Raw genomic sequence first — 12,925 nt, forward strand, 5'->3', positions numbered from 1 at the left:
GCCACCAAACCCCGCTGGCCATGACGGTCACGCTCCTTGAGGTTATCGCATTTGTTTTCTCATTGGAAGCACAATCTCTGGGCACACTTGGGTCCTCCCTGGCCCGGGACAGGTGGAGGAAGCCCTGCTCTGAAAGCCGGCTCCATTTCGGGCCTGTCCATCTGCAGACAGCCCACGTGTGAGGACCCAGCATGGCCCCACCAACCACCACGAGCAGCCTCACTGTTTACTTGCCAGAGCTGAAGCCGTCAGCCACAGCCCAGTCACAACACGGCCTATTTAGTATCGAGACGGCGATAAAAATGCAACCTCTCTGCCAGCGCAAGCTCCTTCAAACCTGTGCCTGGAGCCAGAGGACTGCAGCGAGGTCCTCACACTCGTCTGGGCTTCCTTATGTGGAAGCTCTGGGGCCATTGCCATCCATCGCACATCTGCCAAACCTCATGTCCCCCTGTGGCACGCCAGCCCTCTCTGATCCCAGTGGGGACGGGGCAGGTCCAGCCCTGATTTGTCCTCCGCACCCAGTGCTACAGACAAGAGCACAGTGAAGGGCAGGACGCGTGATGGGAAATCGGCAGCTAAGCCTGGGATGCGTGAGCACCCATGGGTGGAGGTGGACCTGCAGAGACCTGCCGCACCGAGCCGTCCCGCCAGCGGGACACCGCCTGCCCGGCCCTGCCCTGGCAATGCCCCCATGGGGAGGAGGCTGAGGGGCTCGTCCTTGCCCTCCTGGCAGACCCGGTCATGCCTCTGAGCTCCTGCAGTGGCCCCAGCCTTCGGCTGTGGGCCATTGCTCCCACCCGCCCACCACTCATGGGGACAGAGGTGGCAACGGGTAAGACCTGCACCCTGGGCTTGAGGGGCATTTCTGAGGCAATCACACATGAAAAAAAAAGAGAACTGGTAACCTCTTCTTCATCTCAATCTTCAGGGCTTCACGTACGCTCCAAAGGAGAAAAGAGGACAGACATGCAATTTTCTTACCATCACCCACACTATTGAACGCAATATATGAAGACATACAAACTGTCACAGTTATTGGGAATTCACTATTTGGCATGAAGTGAAGGACAAACTGCCCTAGCATTGCTGCTTGCTGGTGAGCAGATGACATAGCCGCTGGTGGGGTTGTGCCCTGGGAGCCCCCCCGGCTCTGGGGCAGGGGTTTCTCAGGGCACAGTATCTGCTCCAGTTAACTCCCGCTCCCCAGCACGTGTCTTCAGGAAACTGAAAGAACGGGTTTGTCGGGGCTTAGCTAACTCAGGCTGTGAACTTCTCCTGCCACCAGCACATTTAATAAACAGGGTGACATCTGCTCCAGCAGTGTGATCTCATCGCCCCAGGGATCCCCGTGGCTGTTTCGCCTGTGCCGCCATTCCCATCCCAGCCGGGTGCAGCCCCAAGATGGTATCTCCTGCAGGGCCAGTGGGAAGGAGCAGGGCTGTGAGGAGCGGGCCAGCTTTCCCAGCCCTCGCATCTTCGCAGGAACAGCCCGGAGGTTAGGAGCAGGCGCTGTCAGCAAGGCTTCCTCTACTCCTCCGCGAGGTCCGCCGTGCCCCAGGGGCGGCGTGTCCCCAGTGCCAGCTTCCTGCCAGGGCTTATCTAGAGGCAAAGCCGACTTGGGCTGCTGTGCTTGCCGCTCCCCTCCTCTCCCCGGGACCACAAGGACCAGAGAGGAGCATTTCTTGCTCCATCTCGGCAGGACAGCATTGTCTCGGTATGAAAAAAACCCAAAAACTGAAATACATTATTGCTTCCAACTTAAAGATCCAGAAAAACGAGGAAAATGTCCCATGCTAATGCAGGCAGCACGAGCCCATTGCCTTTGGTCAGGAGATTTATAGGGGGTTACATCAGATGCAAGGACTAACAGCATCATTTCACTTAGGAGCATGGGCACGCGATGGGGGGAGGCAGGAGCCCTCGTGCCCCTGGCTGCCGCTGTGCGGGGGCCGGTGGGGGAGCCAGGGCTGGCAGGGCCCCCGGCATCCCCCACGCACCCTGGCAGAGCACAGGGACCGGAGCGGGGGAGCTGCTCCCGCGGGGACGGCTTCTTTGCTGGCCATTGAGCTGGCTGCCCGAGTGAGGGGATGGAAGGAGGTGCGCAGGAAGCGAGACCATGCAGCTATAAATCCTGTCAACTCTTAACGATGTTTTTTCAAGCATATTTTCCTGACTTTCCTCCCAAGGGATCAAACCCAAAAGATGGCTATGTTTGATCTTTAGGTAACCCAGAAACAAAATGTTTCCCAAACAAATAATCACATTGCAGTCTGACAATGTTCATTATTACGAAAGAGCATTTTATTTCCATTTTTTCTGGGTGTACTATATTGCAACGTAACACTAAGCAGGTCTATTATCATATTAAGACTCTCGCTACAGAATTAAGAAGTTTGTCCATTTGGTCAAGTTTTTCCTTGGCATTCTTACAGGACCCGTCACCACTTAAGCACACGAATTAGTGGAAGTGCCAGAAATGTGATACGAGACTTGGAGCGGGCGCTTTCCAATCAGAATTTGCAAAAGTTGTTGGGCTGGCTAGATGCAGGAGGTCAGCACAGATATCCATCCTAATTTTGACAAAGGAGGAGATGCACATCTCCAGATTTTGATCACAAAGTAGATTTGCTTTTCAGGCTTAATGTACTATCAAGGTTGTCTTCTTATTTTTGATGCACTCTGTCATCTCTGCTTCTGTTACTAAGGAAGATTTGTATTATTTTTGAGCAATAATGTAAAATGCCTTGCTTATATTCTGGAATTGTCTTATTTGTCAGGCACCTGATTAATGTAAGTAGTTATATAAACTCATACAAACCATGCCTAAATTATTATCCACAAAATGTCCATCCATTCTAAGTCTATAGGTCACAGAAAAGTCTAGTACGCATTGCATGTGAATATACATATGAGCAGTACATGAATCACTGAGTAAATATGGCACTTTTACATATTTTCCTGGATGTCATACAGAATCAGGAAACAATCTTCTCTTAGCTGACGCATTTCTAAAATACTGTAATATGGTTTTGGAAAATACACCCCACAGACTAGACAGTGAGAAGTTTAGAAAAGTCAACAGTGCAGCTACCTGAGTTTGTTTCATTAAGTTTAAGCAATTAACAGTAATGTGATATTTTATCATTCACTGCGAGCCTGAGGGTTGTCTACCCACAAAAGCCATGCCGCCTAACCCTGCTACAGATAAAACAGCACAGCTCTCCAAGCACGTGGCTCGGCAAGATGACGAACTGACCTAGCAGCTCAGCACCTCCAAAGTGACGTGTCCCACCTTCTCCTTGCCCGGACCCTGGCTGCAGAGTCCTATCCCCTTGCTACTCCCACCCTAGTGTCCATCCGACCCTTCGGAGAGCTGATCCAGCAGAAAATCAGTCCCTTTTTTTAACTGGCTTAGTTTTCTGCTGGCTTAAAAAGTCCATTTGTCCTGTGGAGGGATCAGACCAGCACCAGACCAGTGAAGGTACAAGAGAAGCAGCTGGAACATGCTGGCAGGAATAGGGAGCACAGGAGGAGGAGGGAACTGCCCCTTTTTGGTGGCAGCGAGCTGTTAGATTGACTAAGCTGCCTCAGCAGACCAAACCCTTGGAGAAGATACAGTTATTAGCGCAAAAGTGCTTAGACCGGTATAGTTTATTCCTATCTAGAAGGTGAATAAAGGTGTACCAGCTCAAGGCACTTTATACTCATGTAACTGCGTCCACGTGAGGGGTTGCACTGGTGTAAGTAGAATCAGTAACAAAAAAACCCCACCACCTCCCCTAAGTGATATATTTGCAAAAATGGTGTAGAACAAGTCTCCAACCTTCAGTTATGAGGTGTGCATAACTTCCATTCAGAAAATAGACCACAAACTACACATGAAACAACATTAGACACAAAATAAATTAGGGATTTAAAATGCTACATCTAGGAATATAAAGATTTTTAAAAAAAACTTTAAATGTAATCCCGTATTTCAAACCTAAGTAAGAGAACTATACAGCTCCACCGATTACATGGACATTTTAAACAGTTTACATTCATCAGGGACAACAGCACTTTGGTTTACATAATTAGGTTAATATGAGCAATGAAACATTTCTCTCCCTCACGTTACATCAAAGTGAAATACATTTAGAATATATATACTGCCAAGCTGTTCCAATAAGTGCATTCCATACACGAGTACGAGTAGCTCTCACAATAGCTACATCAGTTATAGGTTTTTAACAGAACTAAATCAAACCCCCTTAAAAAAGCTTGCTTTGATTCCTTCATGCCTGACCCATTTTTGCTTGATCGCATGGATCTTCTCCAGAACATAGCCAAGCGCAAAAAATAAGTCTGACTCGGTACTGTGGCAAGCCCACATGCCAGATTGCATAGCACACCCTGGATTCAGGAGGAAATTCTCTTTTTAGTTTATCTCCCCACCTTTATAAGTCAGACTCTTAAAACAACAGTATGCTTTTGTACCAAGCTCAAGAACTCAGATTAACTGTAGCTCAAGATACGCAACAGCAGCTAGAAAACACTTAAGAGCAACCAAGCTGACAATCATCCGACAATTATTTTACATAACTTTAAACAATCAGCAGCTCAACCTCTGCAATTTAGAAACAGCATTGCCTCCTACAGAAAGAAGTACTTATTCCTAGATATTCTTGCAAAGCATTTCTCCAGTGCCTGCATCTGATTCGAACATGTGCTGTTGGATAGGATGAAGAGATCTCCTCCCAGCAAAATATTCTACTATCGTATGGTTATTTTTGATTAGGTTAAATTAGCTCACGAGCAGCACATGAGTTATCATACACCTGCCAAACTTGCCTAAAAGAAAGCAAATGGCTGGATCACATAAACAACTGAACATGGCTTCAGAGGATAAAGTTCACAACCTGATACATAATCATTACAGATTATTACATTATCTTAAAAAGCAGACTTCCAACTGTACGATTTCCAATTTAATTACTAGCTGGGAGATGAAGACATAGCCTTCATCACTGTCCTCTGGTAGGTTGAGACTTTTGAGAAGTTGATGTATTCATTTAATCTCATTTTTGCAGACCTGCAAATGTTCCTGTGCTGAGCTTGGTTATACGATACCCAAGCTCAATTAAGGAGCGTATTAGATGCTATTTCCTCGTCAGAAGCTTTACAAACTAAACATGATTGCACTTTTTCTGGATCCTGTTCCTGCAAGGTGCCAAGCATCCCCGTGGGGAAGTGAGCTGAGGGGGGCAGAGGGCACTTGTTCCCTTGCAGGACTGGGTGTTTAGTGGAGGATGGGTAGGGGATTTTTGAAGACGGGGTTTCATCTCGCTGGGTTGATGTTTCCAACACAGTGAGTTCGTTGCACCCCTTCCATTCAAGTTAGCAGGAAATGGGCAGCTGCATCGCTTCGCACTTCAACGTGAGTCATTTTGGACCTGACTCCTCTGTGAACTGTGACCCTACCCTTCCTGCGCCGGAGAGGAAATCGCAGTCAGTGCCTCCTGCTCGGCGCAGTGTGTGAACGGAGGGCTAGACTGAACTTGCCAAGAGGCCCTGAAGGAGTTCTGCGTGCTCCCTCAGGCCCATTAAAATACATTTTTCTACTTGCTTTGACCATCTGAGAAAACCGTGTCATAAATAAAAAAGGATGGTCAACCCGGTTTTGATCTTGTTAGTTGTTGAACACCTTCTACTGCCACCGAAGAAAAGAGGAAACAGGGCATTCAACACCTGCAGCATCACCCGTTGAAGACCACAAGCTCAGGAATTAACATAACCAGGAAGACAATATAATCATCTATTACAAATTATGCAACCCAAAGCACAGAGCTTAAACACAGTTCCCCTGTTGGGATTAGGCAAAGGAAAAAAAACATCAGCAGATAAAACCATTTACTTTTACCAGTAAAAATTAAGTTACAGAAACCCTTGTTCTCAGGGCAAAACAAACTTAAAAAATACCTTAGAACAGTGAAAAAATACGAGAAAATTTTATTTAAAAATATATGCAGTCCTTACTCCAAATTTGTTTGTACAGAAATGATTTGTTTGAAAAAGAAAAAAATAACGACAAGCTAAATGCATATTCGGAGTATGCACTTTCTACAGCGTATTTGGTAGAAGCGTTATTTCTGTAAAACTGAGCGAGAGGAAGTTAGCTATTCAGCTTTCATTTGTTCCCTGACATCAGAAGGCAATGTTTCAAACAAGGTGTCCTCTACAGTGAAACCAGTCCGCTTCAGAGCTCTACATTCACCGAGCTCAGGTGGGAGGATTTCAAAGTGATTGCCTTTAATATCCAAGTGGGAGAGGAATACCAAATTACCAATTTTAGGTGAAAGGACTGACAAGTTATTTTTCCCAATTTTCAGAGTCTTAAGTTTTTTGCAAAAGTACAGTTCATCTGGCACGCTCTCCACTTTGTTGCAAGTAATGGAAAAGTATTGTAAACTCTGCAGAACTCCTATTTCAGGTGGGATAAAGCGAATGTCATTGTAGGACAAATCCAAGTATCTGATTTTGTTGCATAGGAATAGGTGGGATGGAAGAACCTCTATTTTGTTATGGCTGAAGGAAAGCCGCTCGAGACTAGTGAGTTTCTTTATATGCTCTGGGATGTACGTTATACTGTTGTACCACAGCTTTAGGATTGTCAGTTTTCGCAGATGTTGAAAACTTACTATTTCTTCAATGGATTTGAGGTTGTTTTCCTTTAGATCCAATTCCTGAAGACTGAGAAGGCTGAAGACTGCATGAGGAATGCGCTCTAAATCACAGTGAACCAATTCCAGCTGTGTCAGGTTGACCATCTTCTTCAGGTTGTTGAGCATCACTAGCTTAGTGCCGTCATTATGGATGCACAATTTTTGCAGGTGACTTGAAACATCGACTGCAGATTGTGGGATTTTGGACAAATTGCTTTTTACGTAAAGAACTTTAAGGCTTTTAAGTTCCCGAAAAGACTCCAGTGTAATGTTTTTGGAAATATCGTGACTTAGGGAGCCAATTAAATAGAGCTCTTCCAAATTTCTGAGGCCATACATCCAGTGTGGAAGTTCTCTGATGTCATCAAACTTGACACTCAAGATCTTGAGATTCTCCTTCAGAAACGCCAAGGCGGCGCTGTGGATCTTCACAGAGCACTGGTGCAACGAGAGCTCCTGGAGATTGTCCAGCTGTGCAATGGTTGCTGGTATCATTACATTATTAATTATTTCAAGTTTTAAAGACTGCAGCTCAGTAATTTCAAAAACTGTGTCTGGTAGTCCAGAGAGCATGAAAAGCTGTAGCTCCAAATGGCTATGGGAGTTCGTCTGTAGCCTCTGTCGCAGTTTATCTGCGGTCCACTCGTTGTTTAGGTTCAGCTGTTTCAGCTTATTTTCACTGACTTCAGAGAGGAAGACAGCAAATCGCTTGGAATAGAGGGGATCATACTGATCGATCATATGAAGCATAAAAGCAAAGTCATTCTTCACATCTGGGATATCATCAATTCCCGTCTCTTGCCGAACATATTCAAAAGAATATTCTTTCAGTGAACGATAGAACAGCCAGTATAGGGTGTAAAGGCATGTGAGGCCATAGATGCTGACAAAGCACAGGTAGCAGTAGGAAAGTTTAGAGAATAGATGGGCCATCGTGTGATTACAGCAAAAATTCTTATATCCTGTCATGTCTTCTATATCAACGTTACAGACTACTGTAAAATTAACTTCTGAGACAAGTGCTGTGTTGTAAGCAATAATAATAAGGAATTTAATTACCTTAAGTACAGTCTGGCGAACGTACATGACGTAGAGTATATCACCCTCCTCAACATGCAGTCTGAATTTCTTCACCTTTTCAAACAGTGCTTTGGCCTGTTCACCTTCCTTCTTATCTAATGCCCCAGGTGTTCCCTTATCCACAACTAACTTCTCAGGGATTGATTTTAAAGACTGTGTCTTGACCAAAGTGCCTTCAGTGCTTGGCTGGATAGTATTAGACTTGTTTATGTTGTTCTTCCTGTTATCTTTCTCTTCAGAGTCTTCCCCTGACACTTCGGATAAGGCTCTTGTCGTCCAGGGAGAATCGAAACATTTCCCGAGTATTGAAATGAAGTGTTCAATTTTGGAGCTCGATCCCGGGAATTTGAACCAAAAGTTACTACACAGCATGAAGACCAGTGTGTGTATAAGGACAAGGTAAGGGAAGTACTTGGCATACCAGTGCAGGGCACGTTCATAGCACACCTGATTTATAAAGCTGTACTGCTGAAGGTCCAAATCAGTCTTCAGTCCTTTCATTTCAACTGTAGCTGGAGGGGTGGATGGCTTGGGTGGAGGAAGGGGGGTTGTATCTGGGATTGTGTTAAACACATTTGAACTATTAGATTGGTTCTGGCAAGGCTGTACGCGCTTTGGAAGGCATATTATCTTGTCTTGCATGACCTGAAACACACAAAAAGATATCTTTTAAACTGATGTACAAACAAGGGTGGCAATACCAATGGGTAGCTGTCCTTGGAGTTCCTCCAGCTGCCAGGCATTCCTCCCCACAGCCCGGCACTTGGCCCCACAGGCCATGCTATTATTATTATTATTATTATTATTTTTATTCTTCCCAACCAGACACTTGTTCTATATGCCAAGAACTAGGTCACCTCTTTTCGTCTATGGTTAGATTTCCATAATTCGAGTAAGAGGGCATTGAGATAATCCAGAAAAAGGAAAAGTGTGGGTAATGGTTCCAGAAAAGACCAGGGATCTGGTCTGTTCTTGCCAGGTGTATTCATCCTGGCTATATGATGTCCAGAGATAGCTTAGGCTTGAAAGCAGCATAACTGCATTCATGTGGCTGTACGCTCACACTGTGATGTCTTATCACACCAAAAATGGCTGACAAAGAGCTAATGTGGGCATATCTATGCTGGGACATTATTAATCTTCAGTCTTAATAAAGACAGATAGGGATAATGGAGAAATGATGGCAGTTGTGTGCGTCTGCGCATGGACATAATTTTTATTCAGTTTCTCATACATATACATAGAGTCCTCATACCACACACCCATGGGAAGAAACGCAGCTCTGTCCTTCTGTCCTTGAGTCTGTCTATAACGCAAAAAAAAGCAACTTTCTTAATTTGGGCTGGCCATCCATGTTTGCAAACTGAGGTCAGAGCACCTTTAGGGACCAATCACCTTTGGTTTAACTTGGGATAACAGTTTGAGTTCAGTGCAAGGCTCCCTATAGGTCTGAATTTAAAATACTAATCCATGTGATAAACCAAGGAGCTCTGTTATTTGCCCTGAATGACTAACTGGGATTAGCCCAAACTAAGAATGTGTGTGTAGTGTAGATGTATCCGTTGACATCATGGTTGTTGAAAGCACTAAATATAAGGTATGCAACAAGAGCTACCAAAATTAGATCCTCCTTGATGATCCACCCTGGTGCAGGGAGATGCTGAGATGAGACCACATGTGTTTTGAACAATATCAGTGTCATAACTGTTGACACGTCAAAAACTCCTGCAGTTAATCTTTGTCTGTAAATGCTATTCCGAGAGACACCATTACTTACGCCCTGGATTCATGCCTCTGGTAATAAGTTGGAATAAAAAAAATCGCCTGTTATTTGCAGTGTTTCCACACATTATTTTCCAGTGTGCTTCATCCAATCAAGCAAGTAAACTTAAAAATAACAGATGTTCTACTTCGTGTGCTTAAGCAAACACTTAGCTACTAATGAAAAATTCAGCCCTATATAAAGAGGTTTTTAAACATGGACATCATATCTTTTCCACTGAAAATACGTGCAAATGGAGAACACAGGCAAAACTACAGTTGATTTCACGTGAAATTTGGGACATAGTATGTGAAAATCTTGGGCCACGTATGTGAGAAAATTCGCCTGAAATAAGAGCTCTGTCAGTGTGCCCCTTTAGCTCCATTTCTAAGTCATGCCAAGAAACGTGAGATCCATGTTTGAACTAGTACTGCAACTTTCTATTTTTGTGGAGTCCATCCCAAACAGTACTTTGCATTTCTTTTCAGCTTTTGGCTCTTTAGCAAAGTGTAACTAACAGTGATTGACAGTAATGTCAACTGATTACTTGTAAGCATCCTCAGAGATGCTTTGGAATGAAGAGGCATAATATTAGTCGTCGGTGGTGTTAATGAAATAAGCACATTCATTTAAAATCTCTTTGAAGAATAGAGACAGAAAGAATATTAACATTTGCCAAATAAAGAAAAACAGAAATTACAAAACTACATTTTTCAAACTTCTAAACAGAAAAATGGTAACAAATAAGAACTTAAGTCAATCATCTGTTTTGTTATGTCAAATTGTGGTGAAAACAGGCATCCAGGCACAAGCCAAACCAGCAGCTCTTATCTTAGCTGGCACTGCTCCATCAACTCTAGCGCAACTCTGCTGATTTACAGCTGCTAAAAGTCTGGTCTGTGTTATTTGATGTTGCTACCTAAACAGCTTTAATCCTGGGACCAGCAAATTTTTGCTTTGTTCACGGTGAACCCAAGAGATAAAACAAGACGTGACACCATGCTTCTGAGGACCTTCCTTGTTTGTGGTTTTCTTGCAGCACCCCTGAGAGCACCCGCCTCACCTCCATCCCGTTTGATTTACCTGTAGCGTGCACCCAAACACACCGATCATCAGCATGGCGACGGAGAGATAGTCCGTGAACACATCCCACCAGGGCTTCAGCACCCTGAACGCCGGCTGCTGCTCTGAGAACTGGCGAAACTCGGTCACGGGAATCATCGTCCTGCAAAAGAGTAAGGCCAGCGCTCAGCCCCCTGCAGCCCACACCCCTCAGTCTGTGCAAGAAAGTACTTCTGTGAGGTCTGAAAAAATCTGATCTGGAAATGAGAAGCCCAGGATGTGGCATAACAGTACCCAGCTACCGCCCAAGCGGTCCCTCCGACACCCCCCCTCAGAAGAGGGATGCTCGTGCTGCCCCCCTGCTGCTCCTGTGAGGAGGTGAGAGCAGGACCGGGGTCCCATCCACGCAGACAGGCTAATCCCCTCTCTGCATTGACTCCCACCATATCTGATGGGTCAACGAGGCCTTCTGAATCCCTGAAAATCAGCCCGTTCTGTAAATACTTGAGACACTCAGCTTTATACACGTTAGCCTTGATCTCAAAGGTCTGGCTAAAACGCTTGTCCTGCGCTCAAGTTTCACAGGCCCTTTTAGCTATCATGTTTCGTTCACTTCCATTTTATTCCTAGTGGTTTCAGGGATGCTTTGGAATATTTGTGTGCGTACTCACTGCAGTTTTAAATCTACTATGTTTTGAGTGCAAGTTGCTAAAGTGCTTTAGCTAACCAAAACTACAGGCAGATCAAGGGCTTTATCTTCACCTCAGATGTCTAGGCTTACATCATCACCTCCTCTGAAAAATCAGCTAACGCATGAGCATGTACAGGCAAAGCAACTGATTTTAAAGCCTACAGCATATTGTGTAACTGAATCCCTGAGATCAAACCAGCACTGAAACTCCCCAGTAAGTTACGATGGAAAGATAAATTTGCGTGGGAATGGAACAAAAATACTCCCAAGGGCAATTTACAAAATTTGTCCTTTAACTAATATTGTAAATGCTCACCACAATCACTTCATATCCCAGTAATATTCGAAGAGCCTATAAATCCTGATTCAGCTGAGCCCTGGGACCCATCAGTGTGGGTTTGGTGCCGTGCAGCTGTGTGCAGGCTTAGCGATAAGCACACACTTGCTGATAGGCTGCCCAGGGACTTAAGGGATTCAGTTCATTCAGAGCCGGGGACCCGGCAGGGAAGGATTCAGGCCCTAATGGCTGCAATCCATCGCAAGCGTACGGCCATCCCTAGAATTTATAACTGACTCCCACTACACTGGCCATGTTCGAGTGGAAAGATGCTCAGTTTGACACCTTCTCAGGGACCGCTGTGCCTCTGCTTGGCCAGCTGATCCTCAGGAGGTACCACAGTCCCCAAAGGCACAAGGTGACACCTGTAAATGAATTTGGGTTAGTAGCTGGGCTGGGGCTTTGCAGCTTTCTGAGTGGGTGGCATAAAAACTTCTTAACCCTGGCTCCTTGCTCCCCTCTCCTCCTGCAACCCTTCCATGCTGCTTTAAGCACTACTTGGCCAGGCAGGAGAATCTCTCTCTCAGCCTCTTGCCCTTCTAAAAGCTATCCCCAGGATGCATGCCACAATACCAGATGAAATCGCACACACCCCTCACACGGCCGGCGGTCCCCAAGAGGAAGGCAGGCTGTCCTCTGCAGCACTTGCAAATTAATAGGCCATCAGTGGAAACGATGGCAATGCAAGCCTGACTTCACACAGTTGGGTCGGAGGCTTGGCAGCGTCGATGCCAACAGGCCTGAATTGCTGCAGTGGTGGCGAAGGAATGCGGCATTTGTTATTAAATTACGCGCAGCCAGGAGCCGCAATTCTGATTTTTGTGTGCCTGTCTTGCAAATGCTCAGCAGACACATCAGGGAAGATATACCTCTACAGCAGAGAACAGCTCAGGTAGCTGCTGGGCCAAACCTTTGTTGCCTTTCACTTTTCTTTTAGAAATACTGGTGGAAAAAATGGATCTCATAATTTAGAGCTGTCCCATGCAGCTTTAAGTACATGCCCAGCACTCCTTCAGCCGAACCCGGGGAGAGGAAACTCTCCGCTGGCAGCTCCCAGCGGCGCCTGAGCTGAAGAACATCACACGCTGATCTCTCTTCCATACCCGCATGCGTTTCACTGCCATTGGTAAGGAATTACCCTCCTCTTTTTTATTTCCACATAAAATGTAGGTGATCGGCAATAGCTGCCGGCAAGCTTTAAAAAATAATTTTTCTATCAAGCATTGAAAAACATAGAAAATTCTTAAAGGAATATACTAATACAAACATTAGCTAATCAGTTGCCATGC

The 12,925-nt window shown here is 45.3% G+C and overlaps 1 protein-coding gene across 1 annotated transcript; it reads right to left on the reverse strand.

Moving 5' to 3' along the window:
- Positions 1 to 6,019: 6,019 nt before the first annotated feature.
- LRRC8C (leucine rich repeat containing 8 family, member C) lies at positions 6,020 to 10,767 on the reverse strand. The gene is made up of 2 exons (XM_009333790.1): positions 10,630 to 10,767; positions 6,020 to 8,429 (listed from the first exon to the last, which is right to left on the reverse strand). Exons 1-2 carry the CDS (start codon positions 10,765 to 10,767, stop codon positions 6,159 to 6,161), a joined length of 2,409 nt encoding a protein of 802 aa, XP_009332065.1. The 3' UTR covers positions 6,020 to 6,158.
- Positions 10,768 to 12,925: the final 2,158 nt, after the last annotated feature.

The sequence above is a fragment of the Pygoscelis adeliae genome, unplaced genomic scaffold (genome assembly GCF_000699105.1).
Source record: "Pygoscelis adeliae isolate BGI_AS28 unplaced genomic scaffold, ASM69910v1 Scaffold10, whole genome shotgun sequence".
NCBI lineage: Eukaryota > Metazoa > Chordata > Aves > Sphenisciformes > Spheniscidae > Pygoscelis > Pygoscelis adeliae.